Here is a 22,811-nt window from a genome sequence, read left to right on the forward strand (position 1 = left end):
AAACAAGGTTGTTCACTATAAGCATATCTATTTATCATATCTATTTATCATCGAAATGTTAGGTATTGAAATCAGATTCAACAATAACATCAAGGGGCTAGAAATCCGGGGCTTAAAAACAAAGGTGTCATTGTACGCTGACGACTCATGTTCTGTTAAATCCACAATTTGGATCCCTGCACAACCTCATAGAGGATCTAAGTAATTTCTCTAACCTCTTTGAATTACAACCAAACTATGATATTACCTAATGGATCACAGAAAAATACTTTTACATTACCGTGTATTTTACCAATAAAATGGTCTGACGGTGAAGTGCACATACTCAGTATTCATATCCCGAAAGAAAGAAACTCTCAATACAATACATTTTAATAAATAAGATCTTGCTACCATGGAAAGGTAAATACCTGCCTATTTGTGTCAAAATCACCCTGATTTATTCTTTAGTCATATCCCAGTTTATCTATTTACTTATGGCCCTGCCTACACCGAATGACTTGTTTGTAAAAAAAAATATGAGCAAAAAATATTCCTCTTTATTTGGAACAACATTAAACTGACCTATTTATATAATGAATATGAATTCGTAGGGCTGACATGGTTAAATATTAAAGCATTGAACCTCTCACTAAAGGCTTCAGTCATACAAAAATGTTACTTAAATCCGAAATTGGTGTTCCAACATATTAGTAAAAATGTCTCACCCCATGTTCAAAGATGTCCTTTTCCCATTTATTCAGATCACAACCCCTCACGTTCGGTTATTTGAAAATGAAATAATCTCCAATCTCTCTCTCTATTTTTTTTAACAAACTATAGAAAGCTGGTTGCAAATTCAGTTTAATTCACCAGAAAAGACAGAACACATATTACAACAAATTTTTATTTATTTTTATTTATTTTTTATTTCACCTTTATTTAACCAGGTAGGCTAGTTGAGAACAAGTTCTCAATTACAACTGCGACCTGGCCAAGATAAAGCATAGCAGTGTGAACAAACAACAACACAGAGTTACACATGGAGTAAACAATAAACAAGTCAATAACACAGTAGGGGGGAAAAAATGAGTCTATATACATTGTGTGCGAAAGGCATGAGGAGGTAGGCAATAAATAGGCCATAGGAGCGAATAATTACAATTTAGCAGATTAACACTGGAGTGATAAATCATCAGATGATCATGTGCAAGTAGAGATACTGGTGTGCAAAAGAGCAGAAAAGTAAATAAATAAAAACAGTAAGGGGATGAGGTAGGTAAATTGGGTGGGCTGTTTACAGATGGACTATGTACAGCTGCAGCGATCGTTTAGCTGCTCAGATAGCAGATGTTTAAAGTTGGTGAGGGAAATAAAAGTCTCCAGCTTCAGCGATTTTTGCAATTCGTTCCAGTCACAGGCAGCAGAGAACTGGAAGGAAAGGCGGCCAAATGAGATGTTGGCTTTTGGGATGATCAGTGAGATATACCTGCTGGAGCGCGTGCTACGGGTGGGTGTTGTTATCGTGACCAGTGAACTGAGATAAGGCGGAGCTTTACCTAGCATGGACTTATAGATGACCTGGAGCCAGTGGGTCTGGGGACGAATATGTAGCGAGGGCCAGCCAACTAGAGCATACAGGTCGCAGTGGTGGGTGGTATAAGGTGTTTTAGTAACAAAACGGATGGCACTATGATAAACTGCATCTAGTTTGTTGAGTAGAGTAGTGGAAGCTATTTTGTAGATGACATCGCAGAAGTCGAGGATCGGTAGGATAGTCAGTTTTACTAGGGTAAGTTTGGCGGCGTYAGTGAAGGAGGCTTTGTTGCGAAATAGAAAGCCGATTCTTGATTTGATTTTGGATTGGAGATGTTTYATATGAGTCTGGAAGGAGAGTTTACAGTCTAGCCAGACACCTAGGTATTTATAGATGTCCACATATTCTAGGTCGGAACCGTCCAGGGTGGTGATGCTAGTCGGGCAGGCGGGTGCAGGCAGCGAACGGTTGAAAAGCATGCATTTGGTTTTACTAGRGTTTAAGAGCAGTTGGAYGCCAKGGAAGGAGTGTTGTATGSCATTGAAGCTCGTTTGGAGGTTAGATAGCACAGTYTCCAAGGAAGGGCCAGAAGTATACAGAATGGTGTCGTCTGCGTAGAGGTGGATCAGGGAATCGCCCGCAGCAAGAGCAACATCATTGATATATACAGAGAAAAGAGTCGGCCCGAGAATTGAACCCTGTGGTACCCCCATAGAGACTGCCAGAGTACCGGACAACATGCCCTCCGATTTGACACACTGAACTCTGTCTGCAAAGTAGTTGGTGAACCAGGCAAGGCAGTCATCAGAAAAACCGTCTGCCGATAAGAATATGGTGATTGACAGAGTCGAAAGCCTTGGCCAGGTTGATGAAGACAGCTGCACAGTACTGTCTTTTATCGATGGCGGTTATGATATCGTTTAGTACCTTGAGCGTGGCTGAGGTGCACCCGTGACCGGCTCGGAAACCGGATTGCACAGCAGAGAATGTACGGTGGGATTCGAGATGGTCAGTGATCTGTTTATTAACTTAGCTTTCGAAGACCTTAGATAGGCAGGGCAGGATGGATATAGGTCTGTAACAGTTTGGGTCCAGGGTGTCTCCCCCTTTGAAGAGGGGGATGGCCGCGGCAGCTTTCCAATCCTTGGGGATCTCAGACGATATGAAAGAGAGGTTGAACAGGCTGGTAATAGGGGTTGCGACAATGGCGGCAGATAGTTTCAGAAATAGAGGGTCTAGATTGTCAAGCCCAGCTGATTTGTATGGGTCCAGGTTTTGCAGCTCTTTCAGAACATCTGCTATCTGGATTTGGGTAAAAGGAAGCTGGGGACTCTTGGGCGAGTAGCTGCGGGTGGGGGGGGCGGAGCTGTTAGCCGAGGTTGGAGTAGCCAGGTGGAAGGCATGGCCAGCCGTTGAGAAATGCTTGTTGAAGTTTTCGATTATCATGGATTTATCGGTGGTGACCGTGTTACCTAGCCTCAGTGTAGTGGGCAGCTTGGAGGAGGTGCTCTTGTTCTCCATGGACTTTACAGTGTCCCAGAACTTTTTGGAGTTAGAGCTACAGGATGCAAATTTCTGCTTGAAAAAGCTAGCCTTTGCTTTCCTGACTGACTGRGTGTATTGGTTCCMGACTTCCCTGAACAGTTGCATATCYCGGGGACTATTCGATYCTATTGCAGTKRGCCACAGGATGTTWTTGTGCTGGTCGAGGGCAGTCAGGTCTGGAGTGAACCAAGGGCTATATCTGTTCTTAGTTCTGCATTTTTTGAATGGGGCATGCTTATCTAAGATGGTGAGGAAGTTACTTTTAAAGAATGACCAGGCATCCTCAACTGACGGGATGAGGTCAATATCCTTCCAGGATACCCGGGCCAGGTCAATTTGAAAGGCCTGCTCGCAGAAGTGTTTTAGGGAGCGTTTGACAGTGATGAGGGGTGGTCGTTTGACCGCGGACCCGTAGCGGATACAGGCAATGAGGCAGTGATCGCTGAGATCCTGATTGAAGACAGCAGAGGTGTATTTGGAGGGCAAGTTGGTCAGGATAATGTCTATTAGGGTGCCCATGTTTACGGATTTAGGGTTGTACCTGGTGGGTTCCTTGATGATTTGTGTGAGATTGAGGGCATTTAGCTTAGATTGTAGAACTGCCGGGGTGTTAAGCATATCCCAGTTTAGGTCACCTAACAGAACAAACTCTGAAGCTAGATGGGGGGCGATCAATTCACAAATGGTGTCCAGGGCACAGCTGGGAGCTGAGGGGGTCGGTAGCAGGCGGCAACAGTGAGAGACTTATTTCTGGAGAGATTAATTTTTAAAATTAGAAGTTCGAACTGTTTGGGTATGGACCTGGAAAGTATGACATTACTTTGCAGGCTATCTCTGCAGTAGATTGCAACTCCTCCCACTTTGGCAGTTCTATCTTGACGGAAAATGTTATAGTTGGGTATGGAAATCTCAGAATTTTTGGTGGCCTTCCTAAGCCAGGATTCAGACACGGCAAGGACATCAGGGTTGGCAGAGTGTGCTAAAGCAGTGAGTAAAACAAACTTAGGGAGGAGGCTTCTGATGTTGACATGCATGAAACCAAGGCTTTTTCGATCACAGAAGTCAACAAATGAGGGTGCCTGGGGACATGCAGTGCCTGGGTTTACCTCCACATCACCCGAGGAACAGAGGAGGAGTAGGATGAGGGTGCGGCTAAAGGCTATCAAAACTGGTCACCTAGAGCGTTGGGGACAAAGAATAAAAGGAGCAGATTTCTGGGCGTGGTAGAATAGATTCAGGGCATAATGTGCAGACAGGGGTATGGTGGGATGCGGGTACAGCGGAGGTAAGCCCAGGCACCGGGTGATGATAAGAGAGATTGTATCTCTGGACATGCTGGTTATAATGGGTGAGGTCACTGCATGTGTGGGAGGTGGGACAAAGGAGGTGTCAGAGGTATGAAGAGTGGAACTAGGGGCTCCCTTGTAAACTAAAACAATGATAACTAACCTGAACAACAGTATACAAGGCATATTGACATTTGAGAGAGACATACAGCGAGGCATAAAGTAATCGCAGGTATTAATTGGGAGAGCTAGCTAAGACAACAGGTGAGACAACAACAGCTTATCAGCTAACACAACAACAGCAGGTAAAATGGCGATGACTCGGCAGAGAGGGTCGGATTAACTACACCCAGAGCTGGGGCCGCGAACTCAAATGTTATGGTTAAACTCAAATATACTAATTCATTAAAAATATATATTATTTTTTATGGTTTAAGCTTTGTTAATTAATGATATCATAAGTACTGGCGGAGTTATGTCACACATGCAGCTAACAAAAATATATGGAAATGCCTCCTCTATCCAAAATTACAACCAACTGATGGCAGCATTACGACAAAAATGGAAGAGGCAAGTGGAAGTGGAAGAAGGTAAGGAACTTGCCTGTTGGCCCTATATTAAAGAACAAAATTGGTTAAAGAAAATTATGATAAATGAAAAAGTATATCAGTTTAATTTAAGGTCAAAAAAATTGACAGCTGCGCCATACAGGTTGCAAAATAGTTTGGAAGAGATTTCCCATGTGCCGATTCTGTCACGGTTGTTCTCCTCCTCGTCTGAGGAGGAGCAGTCTGAGGAGGAGCAGGGATCGGACCAAAACGCAGCGAGGTATGAAGACATGTTGATTTATTGAAACAAGACGAACACGTAACACACTTGAGAAATTACAAAATAACAAAACGACGTAGACCGACCTGAACATGAGAACTTACATAAAACGAAGAACGCACGAACAGGTACAGACTAGACAAACGAAACAGTCCCGTGTGGTACAAACACTGACACGGAAGACAATCACCCACAAACAAACAGTGTGAACAGCCTACCTTAATATGGTTCTCAATCAGAGGAAACGTCAAACACCTGCCCCTAATTGAGAACCATATCAGGCAACACATTGAACCCAACATAGAAACACATAACATAGACTACCCACCCAGCTCACGTCCTGACCAACTAAACAAAGTTAAACAAAGGAAAATAAGGTCAGGAACGTGACAGATTCCATGGCACATGGAACTGATACACAAAACAACGCCGGATTCAAAATGTAGTTTTTCCATTTAAATTATTATACAAAATTATTGCAACCAATAGAATGTTACAGTGCCTTCGGAAAGTATTCAGACCCCTTGACTTTTTCCACATTTTGTTATGTTACAGCCTTATTCTAAAATGGATTAAATTGTATTTTTTTCCTCATCAATCTGCACACAATACGCCATAATGACAAAGCAAAAACAGGTTTTTAGACATTTTTGCTAATAAATATTCAGACCCTTTTCTCAGTACTTTGTTGAAACACCTTTGACAGCGACTACAGCCTTGAGTCTTCTTGGGTATGGCACACCTGTATTTGGGTACTTTCTCCCATTCTTCTCAGCAGATCCTCTCAAGCTCTGTCAGGTATAAATTAGCAAAAACTCAAAAAACCTGTTTTCACTTTGTCATTATGGGGTATTGTACATAGATTGCTGAGGATTCTTTTTTAAATATATTATTTTGAATAAGGCTATAATGTAACAAAAAGTCAAGGGGTCTAAATACTTTCTGAAGGCACTGCATGTATATGGGGGATACAACATCCACATTTGCTGCGAAGAGACAGAATCATTAGATCACTTGTTTTGGTACTGCCCATATGCAGCTTGTTTTTGGCTGCATATGGAATGTTCAAGAATTGCAACATTTACCTGGAGCTAACTCTGCAAAAAGAACTGCTGGGTGACTTGAAAAGCCATAGTCAATCTATCAATAATTTAATAATACTTCTAGTAAAAATATTAATCTTTCATTTACAATCTGTAGAAACTATGAGAATAGAAAGGTTCAGAACTTTTGTGAAACATTAGAGCACAGTTGAAAGATATATGCTATTATACAACGGGTATAATCCCAAATGTCGATTGGTTAAAACCACATTCCAAACGGTGTCTATTCCACAAGTTACCACCAGCTAAATCTTAAATGTATGATCTTAAAATGCCTATTTACTCTGTCTCATCTGACTGCGCAATCCACTGTTTCATCAGCTCAGCCAGGCACTTTATAATCTTGATCTCCACTATAAAAAGCATCTAGACATTATCTCACATTTCTTTTAGACTAACATTTTGTTTTCAACAGCGGAGATTTGGAAGAACCTTGCTGTCTGTCTCTCCAACATTGTTTCAATATTCAAATTCGATCTCCAGCTGTCTCATGGTAATGAACATGTCGGGAATCGGGAGGAGACAGACAGGCAGCGTTTCTCAGAAATCATGAATCAGCTGCCATCATTTTTATGGATATATACAAAGAAATGTAAATTGCAAAGAGGTAAAACTAAACGAAGTGCAGCAAGTTTGCTGTCTTTCCAGCTTCAGTTTTAAGGGATTGTGTTAGCTGTGTTGTTGGCTAGCTCCTCTGAACAACAGTGTCCTGACGAGTGAGCACATTTTCCATGCCAGGCGAAATCGTGCATCATTAGCTCATTGTTACGGATGTATCCAAATAAATGTCACGAGAAAACAGCTTAAACAAATGCAAATGCAGCTACTTTGCTGTTATTAGTTGGCTAGATAACAAGCAAGGGATAAGAACGTTGCCAGCCAGTATGGTAATTGACATTTAGAACTAACTACTAGGTCGCGTCCATAGATACAGAACAAAAAGACTGAATGACTGGGTCGCATCTCTAGCAACTGAACCAATAGAACGAATGACCAGCCGACTTGGGTGGCAACCCTAGATTCATATCGGGACTATATCTTGTGGAAGGATGAAATTGTAAAAATAATTCATCAAAATAAAGTTTTTAATTAAAATATATAAATCACTATTTGAATATGTTAGTAACCTGTTGTATAAAAGTGATAATGCCTTCAAAGCCAGTTTTTGGAGGATATATTGACTTCGTCTCGGGCTTAACAACAACTGGGACAATATATCCTCCAAACACCGGCTTCTCAGGCATTATCACTTAATTAGAAATCAAAACTGGATGGTTTTCAGAAATAAATGGGAGTGGTTGAGGGTAGCTGTAGGGTGAGACTAAAAACAAATAAAACCAAAAAAACAAGAATAGAAAACTAATATAAAATGTATATACAGTTGAAGTCGGAAGTTTACATACACTTAGGTTGGAGTCATTAAAACTCATTTTTCTAATTTTGGCAAGTCGGTTAGGACATCTACTTTGTGCATGACACAAGTCATTTTTCCAACAATTGTTTACAGACAGATTATTTCACTTATAATTCACTGTATCACAATTCCAGTAGGTCAGAAGTTTACATACACTAAGTTGACTGTGCCTTTAAACAGGTTGGGAAATTCCAGAAAATGATTTCATGGCTTTTGATAGGCTAATTGACATAATTTCAGTCAATTGGAGGTGTACCTCTGGATGAACTTCAAGGCCTACCTTCAAACTCAGTGCCACTTTGCTTGACATCATGGGAAAATCTAAAGAAATCAGCCAAGATCTCAGAAATAAAACTGTAGACCTCCACAAGTCTGGTTCTTCCTTGGAAGCAATTTACATACACCTGAAGGGACCACGTTCATCTGTACAAACAATAGTGCGCAAGTATAAACACCATGGGACCACGCAGCCGTCATACTGCTCAGGAAGGAGACGCGTTCTGTCTCCTACAGATGAACATACTTTGGTGCGAAAAGTGCAAATCAATCCCAGAACATCAGCAAAGGACCTTGTGAAGATTCTGGAGGAAACAGGTACAAAAGTATCTATATTCACAGTAAAACGAGTCCTGTATCGACATAACCCGAAAGGGCGCTCAGCAAGGAAGAATCCACTGCTCCAAAACCGCCATAAAAAAATCCAGACTACGGTTTGCAACTGCACATGGGTACAAAGATCGTACTTTTTGGAGAAATGTCCTCTGGTCTTAAGAAACAGAAATAGAACTGTTTGGCCATAATGACCATCGTTATGTTTGGAGGAAAAAGGGGGAGGCTTGCAAGCCAAAGAACACCATCCCAACCATGTAGCATGGGGGTGGCAGCATCATGTTGTGGGTGTGCTTTGCTGCAGGAGGGACTGGTGAACTTCACAAAATAGATGGCATCATGAGGGGGGGAAATTATGTGGATATATTGAAGCAACATCTCAAGACATCAGTCAGGAAGTTAAAGCTTGGTCACAAATGGGTCTTCCAAATGGACAATGACCCCAAGCATACGTCCAAATTTGTGGCAAAATGGCTTAAGAACAACAAAGTCAAGGTATTGGAGTGGCCATCACAAAGCCCTGACCTCAATCCTATAGAAAATATGTGGGCAGAAATGGAAAATCGTGTGAGAGCAAGGAGGCCTACAAACCTGACTCGGTTACACAAGCTGTCAGGAGGAATGGGCAAAAATTCACCCAACTTATTGTGGGAAGCTTGTGGAAGGCTACCCGAAACGTTTGACCCAAGTTAAACAAATTAAAAGGCAATGCTACCAAATACTAATTGAGTGTATGTAAACTTCTGACCCACTGGGAATGTGATGAAAGAAATAAAAGCTCTCTACTATTATTCTGACATTTCACATTCTTAAAATAAAGTGGTGATCCTAACTGACCTAAGACAGGGCATTTTTACTAGGATTAAATGTCAGGAATTGTAAAAAAAAATTAAAAAAATAAAACTGAGTTTAAATGTATTTGGCTAAGGTGTATGTAAACTTCCGACTTCAACTGTAGTATGTATTAGCCGTCAATATAAGCCTAAGTATTGTTGTCCATTATTTTACTCCAATTACGGGAGTATCACCATACATCTGGAGGTTTGCCTGCTTATATACTCTCCCCACTGGGCACAGATGTCAATTAAACATTTCATTTTGATTAACACTTGGTTGAGTTGTCAACTAACGTGAATTAAAAGTGAAATTAACAAAAAATGTAGGTTAAAAGTTGGGTGAAGTAAATATGAAATTCTCTTACGTTGATGACTTTTTGTAAACCCAATGAGTTTTCCATGTTGATTCAACATCATCACATAGATATTTGTTGTTGAAATGACATGGTAACATAGTTGATTCAACCATAACTGAATATCTGATCTGGCAGCTCGATACTTATTGCTTACTATTTGATTTCTCTTTCTGTAAGAACATAATTCATCCAGCCCACACTATACATCCATGATTTAAAGAGATTGCTTTAGCAGCTAATTCTAGTATGTTACCTTCGTCTCTGGTCCTCTCCCACTGATCCTCACAGCAAATAAATCCCTCAGCCATTGACTTCATGCATTGCTCAATACCTTGTGTGGGTTGCTGGGACCTCTGTCCAAAGGAAGATGCCAGGATGAAGCAAATCAATTAAAGAGAACTGTAGAACTCATACAAAAGAGTACTATTCCTCCATGTCTCCTAGACTGGTGAACAATAATCAGTGAAGGCTTCTGAAAGAAACAACATTCCTTTGTGTTAGGTCTGTAGGGTAGGTTCGGAAACTATAGAAGTGCTCCCTATATCTAATCCTTGTGACTTTTCATTTGGAGACGTCTTATCGTCCAAGGCAAAGCAGGAATCTGAAGGAGCATTCTAATAGGCATTTATTACAATCATTTTACATAGCGATAACAATCTAATGATAAATTGGGTATGAGTGGCTGTTTAGCTCATTCAATACAATACTAATAACCGCACACTATAAAACGGCAGACAATCAACAAACAACCGATAATAATTGCAATGCCTTGTGTATAAATCACACTTCCGCAAAGGACAGAGGTGTATTTTTTTGTGGTGGAAAACATAAATGTGTGTTTTGCGACCATAGCACAGGCACATATTTAGAAACTGGAACTGTAGGTGGCATATGGATTTCCAGTGCATTCAGCAAATAAAAAATAATTGAGTGTGTGTGAGTGAGAATGTGTGTGTGTGAGTGTGTAGTATTCAAAGATTGAATGAGCTACTGCTGTTTTGATAAATTAAACTCCCTGTTGCTGAAGCCCGACAGGGTCAAGGGCAGCCTTGCATTTCCCATCATGTGGCAGTATGTGTTCTTACTGCTGTCTGTGGGGAAGTACTCTTCAGACAGTAAATAGTATCTCTCCTCTCATCACTAATTCTCAGTGGTGAGGTGAAGGAGAGGCCCTTGTCACAGCAGCAAACTGCTTCCTGTGGCTGGGTAGGCTGCTCCAGGGATGAGCCCTGCTGTCCCTCCAGGTCACTGTAAAGGCGACCCGGGGCTCTAATAATGCACAGCAGATGAGCTAGATCAGGAAGTTCCTCAGAGGACCACAGGACATTCCGAGGGCCCCAGGAATACATTCTAAGAGAGTGTTTTTTGGCAGAAGTTGTATTTCATTTGTTTTTGGAGTACAGCAGCGACAGCCCCACTGGTTTCCTGTTTTCCTTCCTGAATCAGGTCTCCTGTGCTCTTTGGGTGGCGATAAAAATACGAAAAAGACACTTTCTGGGAAACTACCCGTACGTTTTTAAATATTTTTTTTGACTTCCTTTGTGCAGATGAGTGGGTAAGAAGCCTACTGGTGACATTGGTCTACAAAGCCAGCAGGTGGCAATCTTCTCACCAAACCTCCCACCTGTGTCAATGGGAACGCATAGCCTGTACTTATCAGCTTGTTAGAGTTTGTATGACTGTGTAATGCAGCGTAGAAAACATTATTTGATAAAGACATAAATTACGCTTGAGAAAGGCAGTCGTTATTTAACAGCAAGGTTATAATTTGGGTTTGATGTACCATACAAGTGACACATGCTAATAAAATGTAGTTCCAAGAATCACATAAAATCAGAAACCAAAATTAGTTATCTGATCAATTGAATGTATGTATGTGTTTCACAATAACAACTTCCAAAACACATAAACAAATTGTCTGCAACTCTGCTGTATCAAAGTGCATGGAATGGGTTTTGTGTACCATGAGTAAGGTCTGGTTTACTCCCATATCTCTTCCCATCAGAGCAATATCAAGCTGTGATCACACTATAAATTACCAGCCCCACTGAGCATGACATGCAAAGCCAAACTGATTGTCTGTCAAGTCCTCTTTGGCATCAAAAGGACATTACATTCATATTGCTGATTTAATCAATGTCTCCTCCATTGTTGTTAGGATATGGGTTATGTCTTTCATTTCCCCTACAGCCTCAAAAGACTAATCCAAATTAGTTTTTGCTGCACTGAAAGGGAAATAAAATAAATCTCAGAAAAGGAAATCATAGTTCCAGACTGTAAAAATATGGTTGAGTTCTGTATGCATACAACATCACAGTATATGCTATAGGACTGTGTATTAACACGTGATGTAGATTGAATCTAAAAGTAATTTGTAACAAAACTGGAAAGGCAACATAATAGCCCATATTTAGCACCTGGAAATACTGTCACCATTCATCAATACAGTGATGGGATACTGAAAGCAGCAAAGTCTATCTTTGAAGTAGGCTATCGCGATAATGAGTGTTTGACCATGGAATGTTTCCCAATATAACAAAGCAAATCATCACGGGAGACAGAGGGGAAAAAAAACAAACAGAAGAACTCTGTCAACCGCTTACAAGTTTGACAGACAAGGTTTTTATTTTAGTTATTCGAGATAACTTACTTGTAGCCTAAAGAAGCTTTTCACATATGTAAGATTGTTACACATCCGTGTTTTGGCTGAAACCACAGTAGACATAATGTACCATTTCAAAGATAAACCTGAGCCGAACCGAGAAAACCATGAACATGGCAAATGTTCAGGCCACTATACGCAATGGAGAGCCTGGGTTCTCTGATTTCAACATCACCTAAATTCACTTCACAGATAACATCCGCATGAAACGTAAACCGACCTACACTCCCCACTATATGTGATTGGACAGTAAAGGATTTTCTTTACTTTTGGCTCTGTACTCCAACAGTTTACATTTGAGATGAAATTATGAATATGAGGCAAAACAACAGCATGTCAGCTTTTCTTTGAGGGTATTTATCATACATATGTTTTACTGTTCAGAAATGAAAGCACTTTTCAGAAATGAAAGCAACCCCCCCCATGTATTTGGAGAAATTCACTTATAGTGTATTAAAGTAGCCAAAGTGTTTTGGGTTATGATTTGCCCAAATTTAACTGAATGGTGAATGATGACTGGAGTCATTTTCTTTCTAAGTGAGCAGATAAGACGTTTCTGAACACTTCTAAATTAATCCGGATAATGAGTGAGAAAATTACTAAAACAAAACATGCTAACCTCTCACCATTACCAATAACAGGGAAGGTTAGCATTTTGGGTGAGGTATGATCTTTGTGCCTCTAACTTTCTCATGATTCATTCATGATTATCCATAATCATGGTAGCATCCAGCTTAATGTAGAAGTGTTCAGAAACATCTTCTATTCTTACTTACAATAAAAGTGACTCCAAAATGACAATATATTATTCACCATTTAGTTCCTATCGGGCAAAACATCCTCTGAAACACAACCAAAAACTGCAAATGCATCCAACAAATTTGCAGTCACAAGCTTGATAACGTCATTGTGTGCAAGGATTATGGGACCAAATACTAAACTTTTGACTACTTTAATACACTATAAGTGAACTAGTCCAAATACATATGACTTCTTAAAATGGGGGGGACAATATGCATAAAGTGCTTTCTAAGCGGTAAAACAGATATGAAAATACCCTCAAATAAAGGTGACATTCTGTACTCTCGCCTCATTTGTAACATTTTATCCACAAAAAAATCTGGAGTATAGAGGCAAATTAAAAAGGTTAGTTTTACTGTCCAAATACATATAGAGGGGAGTGTATAATCTTTAAACAAATAGTGCTGCTACATTTATGAGTGGCCCTGATTTTAATAGGTTTTAAAACGCCATACATATGACATCAGATATGCCTTTAATATAAAACATGTTCACATTCTTTCCAGTTTGATGCGTAAAATAAGCAATATTGTGTGCCTAAATGAATAGCTTTTTCTTTTACTATAATATTGGACAAGCACGCGCACTGTGCATGCACCAGCATTGTTGACAAGTTGCTGAGAGAGCTATGATTGGTCCATTGCGATGGGTGTTTCCGCATTCTGTTGTGAGCTGTCAGTGCGAGTGAAACTTGGAAAGGGCACTGTCGTGTCTGTTAAGTAACTGTCTTATCATCCATTCCCGGGGGACTACCCGTTAAACGGTTGAGATCCAGGATGCCCTATGTACTCGTTAGTACTCAGATCCGGCTGGTTAGTATTCCTCTTCCCGTCATAGCATACAGACTGCATCCTTGCGGTTGACGCGCGCGTCGAAATGTTATAGAAACTAAAGATTTTGTAAAGGAAGGTTCTGCAACAATGTCGCCGATTTTGACGTGTAGCTTATTACATAGCTGAAACCTATGCTTTGCACTAGTTCGAATTTGTATCGCTTCCATGTTTGCAAATGTTACAATGTTGCAAACATGGAAGCGATACAAATTCGAACTAGTGCAAAGCAACTCGCGTCTCGTTTTTTCTACAGTGCACCAAATTAAAAACATGTTCACTGCTCAGTCAAATAAAGTATGTAGGCCTATTTCTGTGCATAATTGGTCAATTGTTATCGAGATTGTGGATGGCATGGCATGCATATTTTCGGGGTTTGTTTATTTCAAGAATGCAACGGAGTGTACAAAACATTAAGAACAGATGCTCTTTCCATGACAAACTGACCAGGTGAATCTAGGTGAAAGCTATGATACCTTATTGATGTCACTTGTTAATTCCACTTCAATCAGTGTAGATGAAGGGGTGGAGACAGGTTAAAGAATGATTTTTAAATATTGAGACATGGATTGTGTGTGTGTGCCATTCAGAGGGTGAATGGGCAAGACAAAAGATTTAAGTGACTTTGAGCGGGTATGGTAATAGGTACACAGGTTTGTGTCAAGAACTGCAACGCTGCTGGGTTTTTCACACTCAAGTTTCCTGTGTGTATCAAGAAAAGTCCTTCCTAATATTGTGTATCAATATTAGTAATGTGTTAATGTTTTGTACACTCTGCGTATAGCATTTGTGCACACACCTGAATATCTGTTTTTCAGGAGACTGGGCCAACCATGGTAGGAGATGTATACTCTGACCTAGCAATAATGAACTACCTGGGAGCCAGGAAAACCACCATGCTGGGGAACAATTTGTGAGTGTTGAGCATATCTCATTGTATGTCTCCATCCTTACGGCCAAGATTATGACAAACCTCTGAGCCACAGAAGAATGGTGTAGTAGTGGTACAAAGGCTGTTGCTCTGTAGTTTGGGAGCAGACAAGCTGAGCTGATCGAACACAGAACAGGGAAGTGTTGTCATTGCGGATCTGCCACAAGTGCTTTTGGGAAATGAACCAAGGTGTGCAGGGAATAATCACATAAACACAATCCTGGCTCATTTAGCTGAGTTCTCCTGCGTGTGTTCGCACTCCTGACAGAGTTCACAGAATGAGTTTGACATTTTACATCTGAGAAAAAACAAAACTTTGTGCCCCTTGCAGCTCGGAGTACCACGTGGACGAACCTCCGCGGTTGGTGTTGGACAAGTTGGAGAAGATTGGCTTCCGCATGGTGACGATGACAGGCGTGGGACAAACGCTGGTGTGGTGCATGCACAAGGAGACTGAGTGACCTGACTGTGGATCAATGACACTGATAGTGTGTCTTGGGCCACAAGGTTGTGGTGGTAGTGTTCTGTCCAATGAGGAGCCAGAGCTAAAACCTATATTGTACGTATTACATCACAAATCAAGGATGGATTCTATACATTCATTTTGCTACTGTTCTTTGTGATGTAATGGTCCTTTGTCTTCCATAAATTTTTTTTAGCAAGGGGTACAGATTACTGAATTTTGAATGATCAATTCTCCAGCTCGTTATTTGCGCCGTTAGCAAATGTGTGAATTTGTATAATGACACTACTTGTCCAAAATCTGTTGTACTCTTTCAAACTCACTCCAATGTGATGGAGCAGCTACCAAATGTGTGTAGTGGCTTGTTCATAATCTATCATAGCAATGGGTTTACAGACTTCAGGGAAATAGGACGATGTCAAGAAAAGTACATTCCAGAGAGGATTACAGCACAAATGACCAAATCCTCAAGATTAATTTTCCATGAGTATGGAATGTAGTTCACTTCATTACTAACTGAATCTGAATGTCAAGAGTATGATGATGAATCAGTTCCAAAGTTTTACATTGCCTTTAGGCCAAGCAAATATTACTTTTACTAGCATGCAAATATTCCTCTACCCTGAATCCTATTCCATTTTCTCACATGCTCTGTAAACAGGTGTAGATTTAAGTGAACTGCTTAATTATGGGCCATTCCCAACAATGCAGAGAGAAAGAAAATAACACGTAATAAATACACAATGAGTAATAATAACTTGGATATATACACAGGGTACCAGTACAGAGACAATGTACAGGGTTATGAGGTAGATATGTACATATAACTAAGAAATAAGTGACAGATAAAACTGTCAAAAGTTGGTGCAAAAGGGAGCTATTGATGTAGTGAGAATGTTAGTTTTCATATCATTGGTAATATAATTAGATGCATGTGAAGAAATTATAATAAAGGTGATTTGATGTAATTTGTTCCGTGGCATGTCCCAACTCTCAAGGAAGTAGAGTATACTTAAAAGGACAGGTTGGAAGTCTGATCTTCCTGTCTGCCATCTGTCAGTACAATATGGTAAGCATTACATTTGTTGGACAAATGAGCATCATGCTCTCTTAAAAAGAAGAAGCTCTAAACAAGCCATTGGAACTGTGCCTTCCCGCCTCAGGTTGAGGGGAAATATGGCATGTCTGCAGCATATAGGTGGTTTTTAGACTAAAAATGGGCCAGTGAGACCTCAGTACATAGGGGCAAGTTAGTCGGGTCCTGTAAGTGTGACGAGTGTGCTGCAGACATGCCTGGTGGAGACCATGTGAGCCAGCACTTCTGCTGCTACTGGGTGGTTTCATTAGTCTCTGGGCTGCCAGCGCCTGTCTGAGGCTAAGCCTTCGCCAGGCCTGCTGCCGTGGCTTGGCCACAATTTACACCCAAATATCAAAAGGCCCCTAATTTCTCCATGTGGGCGCAACTGTGGTCGGTTCCAGGTTCTGCTGGCATCTGAGGAGCTGCCAGCTTCCACACGGACAGAGGATCTGAGGAAGAGGAAGATGCTGTGAAGATGCCGCCGGAGGCTTCTCCTGTTGATTGGATGGCTTTTGTTGGGACGCCACGTCTTCCCGTTTCATTTGCATGCAGCACAATCCGCTGGCACAGGTCACGGTCAGGATGTGTTTCTGGAACTGTAATTGTATTCCCTCTTGTAATTTGGACTCAATGTTCAGCTTTTTTCTCTCAGGGGTATGACAGGCCGTCCACCAAATGCATAAACAGAACCATCTGATTAGTGTATATTGCAGTAGGAGTGTGGGGCGAGAAGTGTAGGGACAAGATGGCTCACACCACACCACAGCTGGCCGTTGTGTAAGAGAGCTGCGGCAGGCTGGGAGTGCCGGGGAGATGGATCACTGGGTTGGACCAACCAGCTGGCTATGAGTCTCCAAAATAACACGATGACAGGAGGAAACTTCACACAGCCCCAGGAATAGAGACTACATTATACCATAGTCCCCTGAGGGACAACATACATCTATTTTGTTTTTGGATGTCCCACGGAGAGAGGACACCGTTACAAATGTTTGTTTCTCCGTCAGAGTGACTGTAGTCTAGCTCAGTGTGTCAGGTCCTAAATGGAAGTGGACCAGACATCCCAGCATTCGGCTGTGACATCAGGAGACCTCTTCCCCCATGAGCAACTCCTTTAACAGCCTCTATTGGGAAAACTCATCTGAAACCACAACATTCAGGCAAGAGACGAACGGTCATGATACTGTATGAATATATCTTTCATGAATGCCAACGACTTAAGGGACGTGTACATTTGATCTTCAGTTAAGTTGTTTTCACTGGGATGACCAACTAGTCATCAGATTATCTCTTCATGATACTTTCAAGGAACAGATGTATTTATTATAACACAACCAGTAAACAGGATTTGACAAAGGAGACAAGGGTGAATCGCACTTAGAATAGGCATATTTTAAACGCTAACTACAATGTAAAAGTTCAGTGCAGGGTGGTACTAAAGTCTTCAGATCAAGTTACAGCCTTGAAGTTGTACAGTACATGGGGCCTCTGTAATTTGATGCAAAGCCTTAGATATACAAAACTCAAACAATCATCATAACCACCACTGCTGTAATAAAGGGCCTCTAGAGTATATTCCCTTTTCATCACGTGGGCCCACAAACATTCCCTTAAAAACATGCCTACAGTACTACCACTCCCATCCCAGACTGATTGACAGTTAAAAATGTAATAGCCATGATTTACCCATCCTCTGATCACATGGTCTGTGGTTTACACTGTTGGAAGACAACTTCAAATTGCATTAAAGGGAAGTGACTCAGTCTCTTTGCTGCAAAGATAGGGTAATGAACAAACGTTTTACAGTTTGAGAAAGTGATACTGACAGATGCAAATGACATGATTGCATCATTTAGATGTGGTATAGTAGTGTTGGATGGCCCATCTCTTTGGGGTCTTTTGCAATACGTTATGATAACATCCCTTGTTAGTATAAACTTCTTGTTCCCCTGTTCGTTTTACAAGTGGTTTGGATGAAAAAGTACACTGGTTGAGTTTACATTACAATAGTAGCTGGTAGTAATTCAGTAAATGACAAACCAGAAACCCGTTCTTTGAAAAAATATGTTTATTCAACAGAAAATTGTTTTTTATTTAACACAGACGATGTGCTTTATGAAACTAAAGCATCAGGTGTATAGCAAAGTGTAGTTGAGTTGTGGCTGGGAAGAGCCTGACTGGGTCTGGGGCCAGGATTCATTCAAAGGCACATTGAAGCGCAGAGATCGCATTCACGGTATAGGGTGCAGATGTCAGTTCAAACGGAAATTACCTTCAAATGTCAAGCACCGCACGCTTACAGAAAACACACCTTGGATTGAATCCTGGCCTGGGTCAGACTGGATCTGGGCTGGTACTATGCTGCATCCTCCTCGTCCTCTCTCTGCATCTCCTCTATGAGTCTCTGTCTCTCTGATGCCTGTCTCATATTCATCAGCACCACGCTTTCATAGTCCCGTTCACTGCTCAGGGCGCCCTGTAGGGGTAGACAAACAGTCAGATCAACAGGGACAGGCAGGCAGACAAAGGACAGGTACAAAGCATTTACAACCTGTGATTTTTACCATAGTCATTTCACCACCTTTACCAGTGTAAAACGGTCCATATGAAGAAGCAAACCATGCTAAGCCATTGCATTAATAATGGGATAACACAGTGCAAATACAAAAACAAGCTCTACATGTGACATAAGTGTGCAACAGCGCATGGACCAAATGATAACTGTCCGTCACTGCGGTCTGTTTTTTTTCAGGACAGGACCAGAGAGAGGAGAGGACGGGTGAGAGAGAGGACGGGTGAGGGGGAGAAGAGGAGAGGTGAGGGGAAGGGAGGAGAGGACAGATGAGGGGAAGGGAGCACAGGACAGGTGAGGGGAAAGGAGGAGAGGACATGACAGGTAGGGGTAAGGGAGGAGTGGACAGACGGGGTGAGGGTAAGGAGGAGAGAACGGGTGAGGGTAAGGGAGGAGAGGAACAGGTGAGGGTAAGGGAGGAGAGGACAGGTGAGGGTAAGGGAGGGAGGACAGGACAGGACGGGTGAGGGGAAGAGAGGACAGGTAAGGGGAAGGGAGGAGAGGAACAGGTAAGGGGAAGGGAGGAGAGGACAGGACAGGTGAGGGGAGGACAGGATGGGTGAGGGGAAGGGAGGAGAGGACAGGTGAGGGGAAGAGAGGGAGGACAGGACAGGACGGGTGAGGGAAGAGAGGACAGGTAAGGGGAGGGGGAGAGGACAGGTAAGGGAAGGGAGGAGAGGACAGGTAAGGGAAGGGAGGAGAGGACAGGTAGAGGAAGGGAGGAGAGGACAGGTAAGGGGAAGAGAGGGAGGACAGGACAGGACGGGTGAGGGAGGGAGGACAGGTAAGGGGAAGGGAGGAGAGGACAGGTAAAGCGGGAGGAGAGAGGGACAGGTAAGGGAAGGGAGGAGAGGACAGGTAAGGGGAAGGGAGGAGAGGACAGGTAAGGGGAAGGGAGGAGAGGACAGGTAAGGGGAAGGGAGGAGAGGACAGGCATACAGTGCCAAAAAGTTTGACCCCTCTCTGATCTCTATTTTTGATACTGAATGTTATCAGATCTTCAACCAAAACCTGAGTTTACCCCCAAAAAGATACTTATTTTATTTATTTAATCAATTATGCAACATCCAGTTCCCCTGTGTGAAAAAAGTATTTGTCCCCTTACACTCAATAACTGGTTGTGCCACCTTTAGCTGCAATGACTCCAACCAAATGCTTCCTGTAGTTGTTGATCAGTCTCTCACAGACAGACAGACAGACACACACACACACACACACACACACACACACACAGTAAGCACTAGGCTGCACGATAAGCACTAGGCTGCACGGTAAGCACTAGGCTGCACGGTAAGCACTAGGCTGCACGGTAAGCACTAGGGGCTGACACACACACAAGTATGCAAAGACACACGCTTACCAGTGGTGTTTGGCGGATGTGACAAATACAATTTGATACATGTGCACACACACAGTCAGTCAGACACACACACTGCCCCTAATCCTGAATGGAGGGGGGAGGCGGAGCGTCCACAGAATAAACCTGTTTTATAGGATTAGATGAAGGAAGTCTGCTGTGCCAAGGAAGTGTCTCCCTAACAAGACAGTGAGCGGAGAGAAGTGAGTGTGTGAGAGACAGAGTGGGTCACAGAAGAAAAAGGGGGAGAGAGAGAAAGTGAAGAGAATGACGGAGGGTTAGAGAGTGGCTCGGTGAGGTAAACCATCTGGAAGAGATCACTGGGACTCCAGCATCCACCCATGTGTACGAGAGAGAGGGGAAGGAAGAGAGGAGGAGATGGCGTGGGGAGACAGGCTCCCTCTCCATGCTGTTGGATAGACAGCTGTGATTATCATTCCAGTAATGTGAGATCAAGTCCTTGTCTAAGATGTAACCATGAAATATCACGCAAGCTCACTTTAGTAAATAAACAACTGTTGCATCTTCAATTAAACAAAACAAAGGGTGTAACTGTGGGCCGGAGGGAATGCAGTCCCCCCCTTCCACCCACCATACACCTTCACTCCACACAGACCTCTACTGGCTATTCTCTGAAATGCTTATATGGACAGTGATACTGTATGTCTCTATTTATTTCCCATGTAAGGTCAATAGAGATTCTATTGGTTCACTTCCCATGTAGGAGTGAGCTCTGAACACAAACAAAGGTCTAAGGAGAGTGACACAGTTCTCCCTAGCTGAGAGCCGTTTCCTTGTCTGGTGGGCTCACACTCAACGTACGCGCTTAGCCTGTGCATCCCTGACTAACTAAACACTTGGGGAGGTGTGTTTGTGTGTGTGTGTGTGTGTTGCTCCATAAACACACCAGGGGCTGGAGAGAGACTAGGGAAACCACATAAGATAAACAATGGGGCCCACAACAAAGAGGACCAGGCCAGCACAGAGGCAGGATGACATAAACACACACACACACACACACTGCTTCATTCCATGTTCGCTCGCTCAGGGCTGACTAACAGCACTGATATCACTCACGGCCCGGGGCCTCCCAACAGCATGCTACAACCTGACACCAGGCCAGCCGTAACATCATCACCATACGCCAGGCAGGGCGGTGAGTCAGGGTGCTCCACAGGAGACGGCAGGCTATGCTACAGGTGGCCAGGCACAGTATTTCCCCCCACAGACAGATGGGATCAGGAGATCTGCTCTACATTAGCCCCACCTGTCACTGTGTGTGTGTGTGTGTGTGTGTGTGTGTGTGTGTGTGTGTGTGTGTGTGTGTGTGTGTGTGTGTGTGTGTGTGTGTGTGTCTTAAGTGAGAGAACTGTGTGTAACTCTTGTTGAAAAGTGGTATCTGATCTGGCAAATGATCATACAAGGACTGTATTCCTTCCTTAAAGGGATAGTTCAAGATTTTGGCAATGAGGCCCTTTATCTACATCCCCAGTCAGATGGCCAATGCACAGCTAGCATGGGGGTGATAAGAGAGAGAGAGAGACTTCCAGCTCCCCCTCATAAAATCGCTCTCTCCCCAACTCATGACAGAAGTATGTCTCCCGGGGGCTATGAGGACCTGATGATGTCAAGAAGGCCTATTATGTGTCATGAACCTGAGACGGAGCTGGTCTGCACGGTATCTGCTCCAAGGTGTCTGAGACAAATAGTGCACACGTAGCGTTTAAACCTATCTTCTTTACAACAGCTCCTCCTATAGACTACGGCACTTCTACCAAACCATAGTGGTTGTCCAGGTAAATTACTGCTAGGTCTAGATGTGGATTTTTTATTTTTTTTTAAAGAGAGAGAAAAAAAGGGTACAATAATACAGATGGTACTGCAGTCTGTTGAAACTAATCAAGGGGCCATTTCTCTGCAGTGTGTGTGCATGTGTGTGCGTGTGTCAGTGGGTTATGGAGCCGGTGATTTATAGGAGCCAAACACTTATTTAGAGATCATTAGGGGTGTGTGTGATATGTGCGAGTGTATGCCCAGACGCTCCCGCTAACTCAAACAAACACACACTGGGCAGGAGGATCGCATATGCCACAGCCAAACTAAGATTCCTCACAAGAGTAAATTCAGGCTTTATAAATGGGAGAAGATCAATAATTTTTTTGAGGACAGACAAAACGAACCAAAAGGATCCTGGTCTACAGACAGACTCTTTGTAATGATGGAATAAACACTAACTCATAATACTGCAATAACAGCTATTGAAATAGGCTCCAAGTCTACTTCCTGTGTTGTTCAGTAATTTCCAGAATTAGTCCTGAACACCTGGTTTATGGATGCCATTCACAGGCAAAGGCCCCTTTTCCCTGAGAAGGAAAGCTAACCTATAGAAACAGGAACATACTGTATTTATGTAATAGGTCCCTAACTTCTCTGAATGAGGTTTAACAGCTTTGACAGGGCCAAACCACGCAATAACTCCTAAAACCTACTCTAGCAGCATGTGACAACTGACTGAGTAAGCTGTGTACAGGTGGTCGTAAGCAACATGAAGAGGTACTGGTGTCTAGGTGAAAGCTCTGGTCCGTGAGTAGTGTAAAATGTGAAGGAAGAGCTAGTCAGCACTG

General features: G+C 42.4%; 2 protein-coding genes across 2 annotated transcripts in view; one reads left to right on the forward strand and one right to left on the reverse strand.

The window, feature by feature from the left end:
• Positions 1–13,615: 13,615 nt before the first annotated feature.
• Positions 13,616–16,148, forward strand: LOC111968775 (GTP cyclohydrolase 1 feedback regulatory protein). Its single transcript, XM_023994637.2, has 3 exons — positions 13,616–13,768; positions 14,605–14,699; positions 15,049–16,148. The coding sequence occupies exons 1-3, from the start codon at positions 13,733–13,735 to the stop codon at positions 15,176–15,178; spliced, it is 261 nt and encodes an 86-aa protein (XP_023850405.1). The 5' UTR covers positions 13,616–13,732; the 3' UTR covers positions 15,179–16,148.
• Positions 16,149–18,308: 2,160 nt separating this feature from the next.
• Positions 18,309–22,811, reverse strand: part of LOC111968776 (dnaJ homolog subfamily C member 17) — a 56,722-nt gene continuing 52,219 nt past the window's right edge. The window contains exon 11 of the mRNA XM_023994639.2: positions 18,309–18,734. Within this exon, the coding sequence (XP_023850407.1) occupies positions 18,615–18,734 (120 nt within the window). The 3' untranslated portion in view covers positions 18,309–18,614. The remainder of the gene's footprint in view (positions 18,735–22,811) is intronic.

This window comes from Salvelinus sp. IW2-2015, linkage group LG9 (assembly GCF_002910315.2).
Source record: "Salvelinus sp. IW2-2015 linkage group LG9, ASM291031v2, whole genome shotgun sequence".
Lineage (NCBI taxonomy): Eukaryota > Metazoa > Chordata > Actinopteri > Salmoniformes > Salmonidae > Salvelinus > Salvelinus sp. IW2-2015.